General features: G+C 45.7%; 5 protein-coding genes across 5 annotated transcripts; 2 read left to right on the top strand and 3 right to left on the bottom strand.

Annotated features, from left to right (window-relative positions):
* Positions 1-436: 436 nt before the first annotated feature.
* CTRU02_214830 (uncharacterized protein) lies at positions 437-971 on the top strand (the record flags this gene model as incomplete). Its single annotated transcript, XM_070206320.1, has 2 exons — positions 437-494; positions 544-971. The coding sequence occupies 2 exons, from the start codon at positions 437-439 to the stop codon at positions 969-971; spliced, it is 486 nt and encodes a 161-aa protein (XP_070059963.1).
* A 108-nt stretch (positions 972-1,079) lies between these two features.
* On the bottom strand, positions 1,080-3,371 carry CTRU02_214829 (DNA repair and recombination protein; the record flags this gene model as incomplete). Its single annotated transcript, XM_036726656.1, has 1 exon — positions 1,080-3,371. One exon carries the CDS (start codon positions 3,369-3,371, stop codon positions 1,080-1,082), a length of 2,292 nt encoding a protein of 763 aa, XP_036581843.1.
* A 4,900-nt stretch (positions 3,372-8,271) lies between these two features.
* CTRU02_214828 (uncharacterized protein) lies at positions 8,272-9,572 on the top strand (the record flags this gene model as incomplete). The annotated part of the gene is made up of 4 exons (XM_036726657.1): positions 8,272-8,696; positions 8,750-8,909; positions 8,964-9,345; positions 9,394-9,572. The coding sequence occupies 4 exons, from the start codon at positions 8,272-8,274 to the stop codon at positions 9,570-9,572; spliced, it is 1,146 nt and encodes a 381-aa protein (XP_036581844.1).
* Positions 9,573-9,626: 54 nt separating this feature from the next.
* Positions 9,627-10,997, bottom strand: CTRU02_214827 (uncharacterized protein; the record flags this gene model as incomplete). The annotated part of the gene is made up of 1 exon (XM_036726658.2): positions 9,627-10,997. One exon carries the CDS (start codon positions 10,995-10,997, stop codon positions 9,627-9,629), a length of 1,371 nt encoding a protein of 456 aa, XP_036581845.2.
* Positions 10,998-14,039: 3,042 nt separating this feature from the next.
* CTRU02_214826 (nitroreductase family protein) lies at positions 14,040-14,743 on the bottom strand (the record flags this gene model as incomplete). The annotated part of the gene is made up of 2 exons (XM_036725668.1): positions 14,040-14,360; positions 14,411-14,743. 2 exons carry the CDS (start codon positions 14,741-14,743, stop codon positions 14,040-14,042), a joined length of 654 nt encoding a protein of 217 aa, XP_036582382.1.
* Positions 14,744-15,206: the final 463 nt, after the last annotated feature.

Below are 15,206 nucleotides of genomic sequence, written 5' to 3'. Positions count from 1 at the left end.
CCTATCTATCTGATTAATATCTATTGCTTGTCCTTCCTATTGCTGGTTTCATAATATCGTATTTCTCCTCTATGTCTATGCCCCATAACCCCCCTGTGCTTTGTGATAGCAAGTCCCCTCTGGTTGTTCATCTTCATATCTACGTCACTAATGCTTTCTCTAGCTGGCGGTGACCTGCTGGATCGACTTGGTGTGAGCACCTCTATGCGCACCAGCCGAACAATAGAAGTTTTATCTTGCTCTCCAATAGCCCGGGAGCTTGCTCCCCGGAAACAGGGCAAGACGCTGTCGTTCGATCATGGTTATCGCATCATTGCTGCCCTGGTTCAGGCTACCGGCGTTGAGCGCCGACCTCCATGCGACCGATGTGCCCGTTCAAATGGTCCGTGGAAGCAATGTATTGTAATGCAGTCCGCTGAGGGTTTACGGGCTACGAATGGTGGGTGTGCTAACTGTTGGTGGAATAATACTGGTTCCCGTTGTAGTCACCGTATGTAAGGTTTTTTGTCCTCTTTCGTCCTGCTCTTTTATTAACTATTTTAGATGCTTCTTTCGCTAGACGTTCGGGTGTATCCTTGGGCTTGATCGGACAGCCACCAGGTACTCTCTCTGACTCTTTCTCTGCCTTGGATCGATGGGAGATAGAACTGGAGACTCTCGGTAACCCTGGTATTACCTCGCGTGCATCCACACTGGCCAGAATGGATGCTTCTGAGCTGGTTACTCATTACAAAGACCTTACATCCCGGTTAGAAGCAATCCACGCCTCGATAGCTCACTTGACGAACGAGTGCCAGCTATTAGGCCAGCAGGTTTCGGAGGTTTCCTTAGTCTTGTCTTTCCAGCGGACATTCGAGGTACGGAGGATTCCTCCGGGTCTAGCACATATTAACTTTACGCCTATTGTATGCCCTCCTTCTGGTCATAGCAATGAGTCCAACAGCACTACACAAGACAGCAATACGCGATAATAACCCAGTGTTAACCCGATTCATGACATGCCTGAACCGCCAAGGCAAGACCACTAATCTGTCCTTTCATCTTAATGGTTTTACCTCCCTATTTACTATTCCGCCCTCCTATGCTTCATCTCTCTCCCTAGCCTCGAACGCCCGGACTGTTGCTTCCGCGAGGATCCTTAGTCTTTTGGTTCCTTCGACTAGCTCCTCCGGCATGCGCGCCTCTAGGAACTGCTTTACGTTTAACGGCTGTATGAGAGCGATATCTTCAAAGCGCCGCACGCGGGATAGCTGAACATACATGCTTACTGCATCGCATCTTTCAAGCTCCCCCGTATTCTTACCCACTGTTCTCCCATAAAGCCCTAACAGTGTCTTTTCGAGTGTCCGCCCCTGTGCCTTAAAGTCGGTTAATGCGAAGCCTGGTGTGCATGGGAGCCCTGTCCGGACTAGCGCTAGTTTTACATTGGCTTTCTGCAGATCTGGCCGGAGTATTTTGATGTGCTTTTCTGGTACTCGAATATTGGCTGCTGGCAACATTACAGTATTAGGTGGCAGATGGGGGAAAGCTAACCCGTTCGTTTCTTCGGACTGGAGAATAATACCACTAGGCGGTCCGAGAAATATGGACAGCCTGTCGTTTATGATGATCTCTTCTACTCCGGGCGGATGAAGAATTCCTACGGCTGTAAACTCTGCGCCGTTGACAACCTTGAGACCCATATACTTGTTCTCGTTGATTACCACCGGCATACCCTCGACATAAGGGAACATACCAGCTGCGCTCAGCTTGCCCTCGTCGCCTAATAGCATGGCTGCTTTTCTCTCCTCTGCTGTAGGTATCCGCGATTCCCACTTGTGCTTCGAAAGATATATCGATATCTTACGACCAGTATCGACGCTATATGCTAGGGCTGCATGCAACGTCAGATCCCACCGGTGTCGGTTTAGAGGTATAACAGCTCGCCTGCCGCTGGTGAAATCGAATTTCGATTCGCTATTATATTGCGCTTCGAGCTTCGCGGCGTCCTCTCTTGTCTGCTTGCCCTCTCGCAGGCGTTCAAGAAAACCAAGCAGGTAGGCGTCCCCTTCAGCCCGTTTTTGCTCGTCGAGTACTACAACATTAGTAAACCCCTGCCAGAGTTCTTTAGCTTTAGCCTCTTTCCAGCGTCTCTCTATAGCTTTGCTTCCCGGTCCTATATTTCCTAGCACTATACCAATTCGTTCGGTAGTACTAAGGAGGCTCTTCTGCAAAACTGGCGGGAACTGTAAGAAGTCTCCAGTGAACACGACGACAGAAATGCCACCAAAAGGCTTCTCTGGGAAGCCCCTTAACATTCTGAGCTTTTGATCGATATCATATAATGTTTGGAGTCCGAGCATGCTGGCCTCGTCGATTATCAGAGCATCCCGCCTGCGCCATCGTTCTTTGGCTTTCTCTAGATTGTTCGATAACATTGGTTCTACGGTAGCGCCATCGGCGTCCCGAAATGCCAGCCCTACAGCAGAATGAATTGTATTACCGCCGATACCTGCTGCGGCCGTTCCCGACGTTGCCGTAATAACAAGCCGGCTGGACGCCCCTTTGGCTGCGAAAACCTCTTTTACGGTATCGATAAGCCACGACTTTCCAGTGCCGCCTCCCCCGCCAACGTATTGCAGGTGTTGCCGATCAGCGCCGTTTGTTCGTTCGTCGAGCGCCTCGCAGATGAGACTAAGCGCTATTCCCTGCATGCGATTTAATGTTCTCTCCGCACCGATAATCTTCCCTGCCTGGGTGAACGTATTAGCGGCCGTAATTGCGATCCAGTTTGAAGCAGGTTTCAGTCCAACTATCGCTGGCTGGGCTGGGAAATCTATATTAGCATCGTTGTCGCCAAAGCCTGTTTCGGCACCGGTATGTAGGGGTCTTTCGGCGGATTCATCCCCTTCGATGGCTAGCATTCGCTCTTTATGGAGTCTTTCCTGCGCCGCTTTGGTGATTTTTAAATGTTGCTTTGGTAGTGTTGTTTGCATATGTGGTTGACTGTTGGTGCTTTGTATTCTGGAGTCGTCATCTATGCTAGAAAACCCGGCGTTATCCAGCGTTTGTAGCAACTCTTTTATGCCTGGAGAACCATTCGTAACTCCTGGTCCGTCCTGTAGGCTGAAGACTACATCGTGAAAGGTGTGCCGCAGGTCTATCCTATCTGGGTGCCATTCTTCTGAAAGGTCTAAGCCCTCCTCAGGCACATCAAATTCGTATCCTTCATCGCCCTCGCTCCGGCTAGCCCAAAGCTTAGCGTCTTTCTTTGCGTCTTCTGCGCTCTTGTGAAGAAGTTGGATGTTATTTACCACAGCCTTAACCCGACCTGGCATGTCGGTGTATAATCTCTCCCAGATGTCACCTGGATCGGGACTAGTGGATTGCATAAAGGTTTCCCACGGCACAAATAAGCCGAGTAACAGGACTGCTGACCTATTGTCTGTTAGCGACTGTATAGCCTGAGGTATATATATATATATACCTACCTCTTGTAATACCCTTCTTCTGTGCCTTGTACGTCATGATTTAGATGTCCGGTAACAACTGGAATTGCTTGATGTGTCCTTGGGAGCAATTCTTGTATCCACGATTCCCGGTCTGTCATTAAAGAATCGAACGGTATAAACCGTGACTGGTTTATCCTGGTCCTTCGTCCGACCCTCCGTACGCGAACCATACATAGGTATTCGTAAAAGCAAAGCTGTTCTAACAGGCGACCGCGATGCGCATATGCCTCAAGGTATGGCAAAGTCATGCCACCGGCGCCGAATCCAATCGTTTCAGGGGTTACCCGCTGCTGCACTTCCGGCCCTGCTGCTCTGCGTAGGGCCTCCCAGCGCCGGAAAATAGCCCAGTAAAGCGAACTGAGATAGACGTTAATCCAACTCGCTTCGCTGCAATAGCTATTCTTGTACCCGAGGAGATTACTACAAACCTCTACAGCCGAAAGTTCTCGACTTGTAAAGATCTGATTTGCTGTACGAGCAAGAAACTGCCGTGTCTTATTATTCCGTTGTGCTGTCTTTGCCGCGCTGTCTCCACAATTCGGTCCGTAGTCGTCTCCCTGATCAGCCATCCCATCAAATACAGCCTTGACTAGCGCTGCTCTCTTCCAAAGCGGCGTATCTAATTTTGTTGAGTAATTCGTAGCATAGTATACCATGGAGAGTCCAGCCGAGTTAGTCGGGAGGAATGTAGTATCCGTATTATGACGCATAGCTACTGCTAAACCTGGGCTGTATCTGTTGATTCTTTCGTGATCTCTTCGGATATGCAGAAGGCCATCGGTAGTAAACTCGGTTCGCTGGCGCAGTGTCCATGGTGCTTTAAACCGACAGGGATGCCGAGACCCAGCCTTCCCTTTGTCTTTGAAACTATACTTTGTACATGTCGCACCGCAGCTATGCATTTGGCACCTGTAGGCGACCCAATTCGCTTCGGCATCAAGGGCTTCATCGAGTCTGCTGATATCCTCCGTAAGATGTTTGATATTGGTAAAGACGCTTTCCCACCGGCGGTATCGTCGTGCCTTGCCTTCGTCGCAGCACTATATCATTTACTTAGCACGATAAACTTAGAAAATAGAGAAACATGCTTACCTCACTAAATACTGAATCAATATATTGGCACACTTGTACTGCGTAGTCCGCGTTATCCGGCTTGGCAAGATCATGAAAAAGATCAGGTAGCCCGAGATTGGCGTCTAACCATAAGAGCCCGTGTAAGTGAAGAGCCCCACGCTCGTTTGTCTCGACGCAGCCGAAATAGCAAGAGACTTTGCCAAACATTGATTCCTCGCTAACAGAAACACAATGTTGAAAGAAAAGCTCCAACTCTCGATGAAAAAATTTTGCTGAACTAACTGCGTCTCGGATAACATGCTGTACGCGTCCAACCTGCTTCCGGAACTTTTCCATCAGCTCCTCTGCCGCCTTGCCATGTGCTACCCGAAAGGCGGCTAGTTTCATATTTATCTCGTTTGTTAGATCGTTTGGGTTGATTGTATACCATATACACGGCATTCCATACTTGAGGCATAGTGACTTTATCTTCCTTCGAGAATAGAGACGCTCCTCATTTGACATATGCTGCCTATGTCCAAACGCGCTTAACTCCCGGATTAAGTATGCTATATTGCTGTTAGTAGTCGTCCGGGTCTCGCGGTACTCTTCTTCTGCTCTTTCAATCTCCTCGGGAGTAAGTCTTGTAACGATTTGCTCGACTTTGGCAAATGAAGACCTCTTCATTCGCAAGTAACTAATCCGTCGGTTCTCTGATCGAAGAAGCATATTGAATACTAAAAAAGGGAAGCTTGGGTGTGTAGCAAAGTAAGCACCTATTATACTATTACTTTAGTTACTTATTTCTATTTATAAAGCAGAAGTTTTACTAACCATGCCTCTGTAAGCAGAATCGTGCCCAGGTTCGAAGGTAAAATCCGTTCGGCTTATGACTGCTTTGGATGTCTGGACCTTGCGGTTCATCCTGATCATCTTCGTTTTCTTCTTCACGTAATATCCTAGGGCCGCCTCGACCCCATGGAAATAAACAAGGGAAAGCCTTAGGGAAGAAATCGGGATCGTTCGAATCAGCAAATTCCTCTCCTCTGCGACTGACTAGATAGGGTTCTGTATTCTTATATCGGAGGGTGCTGTCTCCGTTTGCGTCCTTTGGCTTTCGGCCTCTCCCACGCTGGGGCCCTCTCACTGTTGCTTCTCGAAGAATCCTGAGTCGTTCTTGTGGGCTATGCTCTCCAGATACCTCAGTAGCCATTAGTCCAGTTGAGGTTAACTCGGACAGCTCTTCATCTATCCGACGAGGGTCCATATCAAATGGGTCGCAATCACCCGCATGGATTCCCCCTAGCCTAGCGTTGCTTTCAGCTTCGAGGTGCGCAGCATTGGTTTCCCTATCTTCTAGACTTGCAATAACATCGTGAGCATTACGCAAAGGTTCATCAGGGCGACCTCGCTCGGCAGGAGGGACATAGTGTCCTGTACGGATTTCGTCTTCGGCACGCTTCTCATACGCCACCATTCTCTCCACAAGTCCCTGGGGTACCTCAGTTCCGGGAGACCATTCCCCCCAGGTCCTAAGATGATCCTCACTAATACTAATATCCCGGTATAGTGGGTTGTTCGCCCGAAGCCAAACGAGCGCACGCTTGAGCTTCTGGGGGTTCACTGATAACATAAAGCCAAGATCGGATGGTACTGGTGTCCGAGGACCTACAAAGCATACATGCAACCTGTCTCGCTCTTCCACGAGTGGATGAGGTAGAATGTTGGCTGCTACGCCTTGAACGTCGTTAGGGAACACAGTAATATGGCCTCTCTTGTGTTTTCGGTAGCGGCCACTTGTTGACTTCTCGACGTCGATAGTAAGCTTCGTAATCCAACCACAGGGTGTATAAATTCCAATAAGGCGCTCCTCAAGTGGTGAAAGATCTTTCAAAACATGAGGATACCGATGGATGCAGCCTAAAGACAGATTATTCACCTGGCAGGCGTATGGCAGTTTTTGATGCTGTAAGGAGGTCTTGCACTGGGTGCAAATAGCGAAGTTTGCCTCTGGCTCCTTAGGAAAGCATTCCATACAAAGGAAATGTTCTCTGTCTAACACAGGGATTTGGTCCTCCACCCTTAGGTATAATGGCTCAAGTTCGGCCCATGTATAATTGACTAGTGAGTTGGGAGGCTTTTGCTGGTAACATACTCTACAATATTCGATTTCGAGTGTAAAGTCATCATGCATGCTTTCGTGGAACGTCTTGGTCTTTTCCAGAATCGTTTTTCGGGAAACTGGTCGGCACCACGTGCGATCCATAGAGTCTAGCTTCTTCTGGATATAGCGGCGATCTGCTTCTTGTACTGTCTGTTCGATCTCCTTCTTCCTTGCTTGGTATGCTTCGGGTGTGTCTAGTAGCTCAATATAGCTAGCTTTTTGGCTTAGCTTGGGTAGTGATGGACGAATTGGTAAATGCCTTTGCTGGATAGGATTAGACTGGCGAATAGCAACTGACGGTATTTGAGTTCTTGGCGCTTCAGAAAGAATATGCTGGCTATCTTGAGCTCTCTTATGCTGTGATATGTCTAGGGTAGTGGGCGTGTTTAGACTTGATATAGGCTTAGGGTTCCACGGAAGTAGGGTTGGTCGATTACTTTGCTCCCAAAGGTTGCTACTAGCATGGGCTTGCCTATTTCCTCCACGGCTTTTCCTAGGCGTAAGGGAAATTTTACTAGGCGATGTATTTAACCCCTCGCTATAGGGTGTCTGTACTAACACTGATCTAGGTGATAATGGAGATTCGATTCTATTCGGGCTTCGGATATTGTCGAACGAGGATGGTGGTGTCGGCAGCAGATTTCGGTTCCGATTCGAAGGAACCTTTAATCCTTCGTCGAGGGATCTCTAGTAACTCTGTGTCAAAAGGGGCCCTGATAGTGATTTTATTGAGTTTGAAGGGACCTTACCATAATATTGACTGAAGGCGGTGGTCCCGGTGCTAGCATGCGACTGTGGTTTGAAGGAGAAGTCTGCTCTTCCCTGCCGGCTATTTGTCTCGGCCTCAATTCAGGCTGAATTGAAATAGGAGTGTCATTGAATGAGGAAACTGGTGTTGTAAGATGCGGCATGATAAAACTTAGAGTCGATTCAAGGATTTCTAAGGTCTTTGGAGATCAAAAAAGCTATTATATTCCTTTGACTATGGGAATATTAAAGCTTAGCAATAGTAATGCGTGTTCGCTCCATCCGCTGAAATCACCTTCTGCCCTAGCTGCAAATGTTATTACTGCCTCAATAAGAACATCTTTTCTCATATAGTATTAGCCCAAGGCGAGATGCAAGTAACTTCGTATTGCAAAGACGGATGTCTTGCTGCTGCATTACTATAATAAAGCTGGAATCATTCCTGTTCCATCCGAATAAGAAACAATACTTTGTGATCTACCAATAGAAGGGTAATAAGCCCCCTGTTGTTCCCACTTTGTAGAAAAAAGACGCAGTCTACGTCTTGCCAGCATAAACTAGACAACTTCAGGCGACCACGAGACCTGGTTCTCCTGTATTAATAACTTGATAAGGGAGCAAAGCTGAAAAATCTCCCTTCCGATGGATTCTTCCTCCGCCCCCTCATGTACAAGGTTTATTCCTTTATAAGAGTATAACCCGAATGTTTGGATTCGCCTTTCTCTTGCTCTTCCTTACGTCTCGAAAGCTCCTTCTACGTTTTATACTGGTTCCTTGCAGATTGTTTACCATTTCGCCTTGCCTCCTCCTGCCGCTATGGGTACTGGAAAGCCAGACTTGGCTGCCTATTGGCCGAAGCCCGAGCTGAACCTGCCTTCGCCATGGAGCCTCCCCCTCACGATGCTTGCTACAGGTAAAATGGTTGCCGTTGAATCTCTAAGCAGGGACTCCCAGATATTTCGGTACCAGAACTGGTCTGGTCAAATCCAGATACCGATTCATACGCCAGAGTGGTTGACTAATGTCTTCCCTAATATACTTGACAACTTACACGCCGGGGCCTTATCGCTAGATCTCTCTCGCTTCCACTTGGGAGGTTCGTTAACTACCGAGGATTGGGAAGACCAATGGTTTACTATTATCTGCGATCCCCACTTCAGTTACGTCCCCTGTGGTCTATCTGGCGAAGACGAGGTGGAATATAAACGTCTGGCATGGATCCAGGACGATGCCCTCACGCCGTAAGTTTCTTCATCCGTGGCATTAGAATACTTATCCTAAAGCTCCCTCTTAGTATTTCTGACCGTACCTGCGCCGACTTATCTCCTCGTTTCCCGATAACTCCTCCGTTCGTAACTTTCAACGGGTTTGTCGATACCCAAAAGTTCCCCCTTGCCGATGATCCCTCCGTTGGTCTCGATGAAATAACCAGGAACTCGTCAGCCGTCTTCAGGGTGTGGTCTAGATTTACTTCTACAGAGGCTGCTTATACCCCCAAAACTGGATAGTATGCTAACTACGTTTACGCGATGCTTCCCAAATGCAAAGCACATATGAAGAAGAAGTGCGAGGATTACCGCGTCGAGACAACACCATTTCGCAAGCATGGAAAAAAAGCCTATATTACTGGCTATTTCCATGGTTTCTGCAACAAGAATACCGTCTTTACCTCTGATTATCCTTATAACCCCCTTGAGTTTGTCCCACTCATCGAGATTATCAAAGTTGACTGGGCTGCTGGGGAGCCTAGGCAGACCGCAGCCTCGCGCGATCCGTTTTCTACGCCGTCAAAAGGAGATATGACTGAACGTACGAAGGGAAAATTCAAGTTCGATCCTCTCGCACAGATGTCTGCCGACGCGAAAGTGCCTGGGCCTCTGTTTAATAATGGTAAGCTTGACGATTCTACTTTATTATTCTGAAAGCTAATATGCTTAGGTTCACAAGCCTCGGACGCCATTGTCGATAATGATGATCCGTTTTCTGTTAACGGCCTCCGCGACGTCGCGCCTATTAATATAAAGCGATCCGGAGAGGTAGAGACTATTGAAGACAGCAGTGATGGGGCGAGTCCAACGAAGCGGCCTAAACGGGGCAGTTTGCGTGGGAGGAAATAGTCTGCGTTGGAAAACATGAGGCATATCAAAATTCAATACTAAGAAGATCGCTATCTATGCTTGGATCCCTTTAAGTCTTTCTTCTTCTTCAACCTGAAGTATTTCCTTTTGTAGTAAATTCATTTCCTCGCTGGTATGTGCAGAAAGTCGATCAGGGAGATCAAAATCTATATTAAAATCGCAATCGTCAATACCACACCCTCTTATTTCCAACTCATCTAATCTAAATTCGTTCTGAAGAGTTTGTATGAGAAAAGACCAAGCGTCTAGACCTTGGGTAGTAATTTTAACATTTTCGAGAGTAAGTCTTCGAAGTGTATTTTGATGTCGCCGTAAGAGCGTCAGGAGTTCGTCTCTCGTGCAGTCTAGATACTCAAGGCATAACCTTTGAAGAAGAGGAATATAGAGGCTTTCTGAAAGTCCTGGAAATTGTTGCTTCTCTTCGCAATAGTTGAAGAATAAAGTAATATCGGTGAGCGCTGGAAAAAGGCTAGAGAAGCTATGAAAGTCTGATTGCCAATCATATTTTTCTTCCTGTACTGGGTCATTCTCTGCAAAGAATTTTCTAATTTCTTGGCTGAAATGATTATCGCTATCCTTAGGATTGATAACAAGACTGAGCTTTGTGATGGTCGTGATTTCGGATTTTACGGCTTTTGCGAGACTGCTTGGGAGCGATAGCATCCGTGGAATAACAGACGTACAACCTTCCATCATATCTCCAAACTCGATATATATCTCCTCTATGGGAAGGCGGCTCTTAATAAGTGCGAAAAACAGTGTTCTGATTACTACTAAGGCATGAACCATGCTATTAGGTAAGAAATCAGAAATAAACCTATTTGGAAGTACGCCAATACGTCGCCCAAGCTTAAAGGCGCCCCATGGTCGGGTATGATCCGATATCCCAATAGCTTTGCAGTTTTTGAGGTTAGTGAGAGCTATCGCTAAATAACTCATATGTTGCCTTTGGGAGAAGAATTCCGTTTGCTCCTGCCATCCATCCTTATAGGTTTGGATTATTTGCTCCCAACTATCGTCGCCCAGTAAGACAACTTCGCCATTCCGAACTCGGAAGAAATCATACTCGTCTTTGAGTCCACAAATCTCTAGTTCTTCGTGGCTCATGTAGTCTTTGGGTTGGATGAGATGATCAACGCAGAGCTCGACAACTTCAACCGCTTGACTCAGAATATGGTGGCGTGAAATGTTCACAAGATTCAATAGGCTTTCCTTCTCTAGCATTACGTAGCGAATGCGGAAGAAGCGTGCTTTGAAAGCTGAAGACGTTGCCTCAGCTATAGTTTTGCATGTTTCCCGGAAGTTCTGATAGTCCCGCAAGTGCTTAGGGTCTGGTGATAATAGATGATAAAAGATTTCGGTTATCAGTTCAGCTGGCAAGTTGATAAGAGCTTGTTGAGCCATAACTTGAAGCGCAATATCAAGAAAACCCAGAATTGTCTAAGGTGAGGGGAAAGGATCTGATAGTTAAGCGCCGTGATCACCCGTAATTATGCATGAACATGGAGTCGTCTTGGTAGGATTACTAATCCTGGACCGGTGAAACATTAACCCGATTACTAGCTCGTCTTCCTAACGGGAGGCTTACTTCAACAGGCGGCTTGCCCGCCGTTCCCCAGTACATAAGATGACATCCACCTTGCCACCAACAGAAACGCTCTTTACCCCGATAGCCTTGCTGCAATAGTTAGTCGCAGCGCTGGCAGGTATCTCGGAAGAATCTGTCAAAAGCATCGAACAAGGAAACTAGAACTATCGCGGATTACGTCTCTGTTGGACTTTTATTAACGTCCCACACCCACTTCTGGGCACCCCCCACATTTGGGCACCCCATTTACACCAAAAACGCCGTTTTTCGAAATTCTATATTAAACTAACTACTATACTTACTAAGAAAAGAAAATATATATAAACTATGTTAAGTATAATTATAGCCATCTAATTTTTTATAAAGGTTTAAATATAATAATAGTTATAATATAGAAGTTTAAAACTAAAAGCTTTAAAATGTTAGTAGATACTAGTAACTTACTAGTATTCCTTAACATTAGAAAAATATATTTTCGCTCATATATACTTATTTAAAAAATCTAGGAAATTAATATTTATACTTATTAAAAGTATATAATTATATCTAAAAGAGATTTAAAAGTATTACTTTAGTAAATATAGTATAATTAAGGGTTAAAATTCTATAATAGAAACTTTTCTTAAGGGAAATTTTAAAATATTATTCTAAGCTTAAAGAATTTTTTACTAAGTATAAGAATATATAAATCTACTATATCTTACTTAAAAATTCTAATCATATTAGTTAAATATCTCTACCTATTTTATATATTAAGATATAGGCTAGGTAAATTAGTATTATAAATGTTAAACCTTGAATTTATAATACTTATTATTAATAATACTAGTATATAGCTACTTAAGTATTATAATTAAGTCTTAATCTATTTAATATATATTTATTCTCTTTAATAAGTAAAGTATTTAGTTTAATATAGAATTTCGAAAAACGGCGTTTTTGGTGTAAATGGGGTGCCCAAATGTGGGGGGTGCCCAGAAGTGGGTGTGGGACGTTATCGGGAATCAGGAAACGCATGCCATTCGTGAATTTGGAGTATACTGCAAGATCTTTCAACACCACCGGTATTTGAGAACTGTTGAGGGATTGCCTCTTATGATTACCACGTCTCAGCTAGAACTGTACGTAAACTGTGCAAAAGCCGCCTTGAGGATATTGCGTTAAGCTATTTTGGTGACATGACTTGATCTTCGGGCTTTCTGTTAACAATAGGCCGGACGACATTGGGTTAGGTCATATATATCTCATGCAAAGGTGTAAGGACCCTAGGGGGCGGCTAAGTATTTTTCTTTAACAGCGCGCAGAGATTTGTCGCATTTGCTTATAAAATTTCTGGTCTATAGCATTCTAGGTCATGGTGTCAGAGGTTCTAAGCGCCTGAACGGCCGCTAGAAATTCTTCATGGAGTACTTCAATATGACAAAGTTGAAGTTCCTGTGTTCAATTTGGATAGGCAGAAAGTTGCATCCGTGTATAGATGACTCTTGCAAGGTTGTTCCAACTTTTCTTATAATTGTGCACTTTCGCATTTGAAAGTTGAGCTTAGCGCTGAGGTTAAGAATTGAGCTTCCACCTAAGGTAGCGTGTTATGAGTCCGAAGAGCCAGCGGCAGAAGTTTCTTTCTCATCATGACTGCCAAACACTTAAAAACAGGGCATGCTACGATATCAGCCTCTTTGCTTTATCAACGCCGCCGGAAGTCGACAGATCCCCTTTCTAAGATCGAACTGGATTGAAGCCTCCACTATAACCTTTCAATCTCAAGAAAAGTGAGACGACTTATGGTGATTTATTTCGTGCAACATTGGAACTATTATCCTGTTAGATTCTCCACGCATGACGCTTTGTGTCACCGTCTCTCAATGCGATGTGATTGAACTTATAGTCACGGAGCAAGCAGCGCCATTGGTAAACTTCGTCCATTGGTAGTCGACCTTTTGTTTTATCTGACCCGGATTGCAGGACTCACGATCGATCGCCGAACACTCACTAATGGTGCCCGCCTTTCGAATAACGCCCGAGTACTTTAAAGAACGACAGCTTGCTGAGACTGAGGTCGCAGCCAGGAGAATGGAAAGCATGAACGAGTTGGTGAGCTGCATGATGAATGGCGATTGGACTGACACTGAATGTTATGAAGAGAAAGAAATTCGTAAGTAAAGTAAGACTATACGATTTTCCATTTTGGATGCTAGTGGACATATGTAGCTTTTATCCACGCTGTTTATTCCACGTGTATAGCAACATGTGCGGCAAGCAGAAGCAAAGAGTTTATTTTTAACTACCTTAGGTGAGAAAGTCTAATATATAATTTCGGAGCTGCATGAATGTATCACCGCTACTAGCATTTCTGAAATAGGCAATAAACTCTGCTGGATAGGGCAACTTACTAGTTTAAAGTTTTGATACTAATTGGATTTAAGCTTGTCTCACAAGTCTAGCACTATTGACACTATCAGCCGAACATCGCTTGCGTTGGCCTTCCTAAAACGGTCCGTTATTAATTTGATGTATCCGCTCATGGCCGGTTTTTGAACCTTCCAGCCCCGGGTAATCCGGATCACTGAATCACCACTACTCCGCGAACGAGTCGGCTGTCAGTGTATACGGGCCTGGCTGCAAATCTATTGTTTGTCGTGGACGGAATAACACAACTTTTTAATCGTTAGCAGACATACTGCCCTAATTTCTCAATTCCAAGGTTCTATTCATTGTTGGACAGTAGAAAACCATTCCGCCAGTGCCCAATATTTACCGCTAGAGGTACGGAGTTGCCCAGACCAGAACAACCCAGATGCTTCAATCTGGAATACCAAGCCCATTAAAATCTTCGGCGGTACCGTCGGAGCCGGTATTAATCAGAGAATCGTCAATGTCTCATTAATAGGCAGCTTTTTAGGTCTCTCAGGATGAGCTCCCTGCTTATCCCCATAATTAAGGTGGGCCTTGAGTTTGTAATCCTCCGGCACACCCGCAAACTTCTTGATGGCCGCCTCAATAGGCGGGATACAATTCATGTGCTGCAGGTTGGCACCCACGCCCTCCAGTTCCAACGCAGTCCAGACTAGGATTTGATGGATACCCTGAGTGTGATCACCCCACTCGCGAAACATATGGCCGGTGGCCTTGTGTCTCTCCGCAGCCTCTTTGCTGGTCTGTTCACGCTCCCAGAAGAGTACCTAGCCCTTGTTAGATAGTAGGGGCGTGAGTCACGAAAATATTGACTTACGGATCCATATGCAGCCTTATGACCCTGGAAAGCGGGACCCAATTTTTGCCAGAGGTCTGGATTGATCGACTTGAGGATCGGCTCAGCCTCCCTGAGGATAATGCTCCAAAGCTCCTTGTGCTTCTCCCCGAAAGCAAGCGAAATGCGCACAGGCTGGGTATTGTAAGACGAGGGAGCGAATAAAAGGACTTTGGAGACAATCTCTTGGACGCGTTCATCCGACACCATGGAGGATCCTGCTAAGCCATGAACACTCCGACGGTAAGCCGCAGCTTCAAGCCACTGGTCAGCCGTGATGGAAGGCACATCGACGGAGTGTGTAATGGAAGGCATATCGACAGGATTGAAAAGAAAATGAACAGAGTTTGAGGATTTTTAGTCAATTGATGCTGGGATGCACTTCATAATTTATATCCGGCGGTACGCATTAGCCAGTGGCTGCGGAGGCATCGGTCTTATAATTGCTGCAAAGGCATCCAATGCTGCCTGGCGATATGCGCTTGCTGTGGTAAGAAGAACCGTTTACTAGCGATGAGACAACTATTTTCTATGGATTTAGTAATTGTGCAGCAACCCGTTGTGATTGGCCTTTATCTCACCCAGTTTCTTTCTCGGGGCATAAAAACTCCTTTCGTTGGAAAGTTTCCCCGGAAGATAGGCCGGAAGGTGAAAAGCTAGCGCGAACGTGCAATTAGGTAAGAGTGGGTCTCACTCGGCTCCCAATAGGTTCACGGGTACCCGTGCGTGTAAAATTTCACGGGTACCCGTGGAAATGACTAAGCAACTCTGATATGGG

Source organism: Colletotrichum truncatum, assembly GCF_014235925.2.
Source record: "Colletotrichum truncatum strain CMES1059 chromosome Unknown Contig_0012, whole genome shotgun sequence".
NCBI lineage: Eukaryota > Fungi > Ascomycota > Sordariomycetes > Glomerellales > Glomerellaceae > Colletotrichum > Colletotrichum truncatum.
The sequence above is the reverse complement of the archived record's forward strand: the minus strand, read 5'-3'. Positions and strand labels throughout refer to the sequence as shown.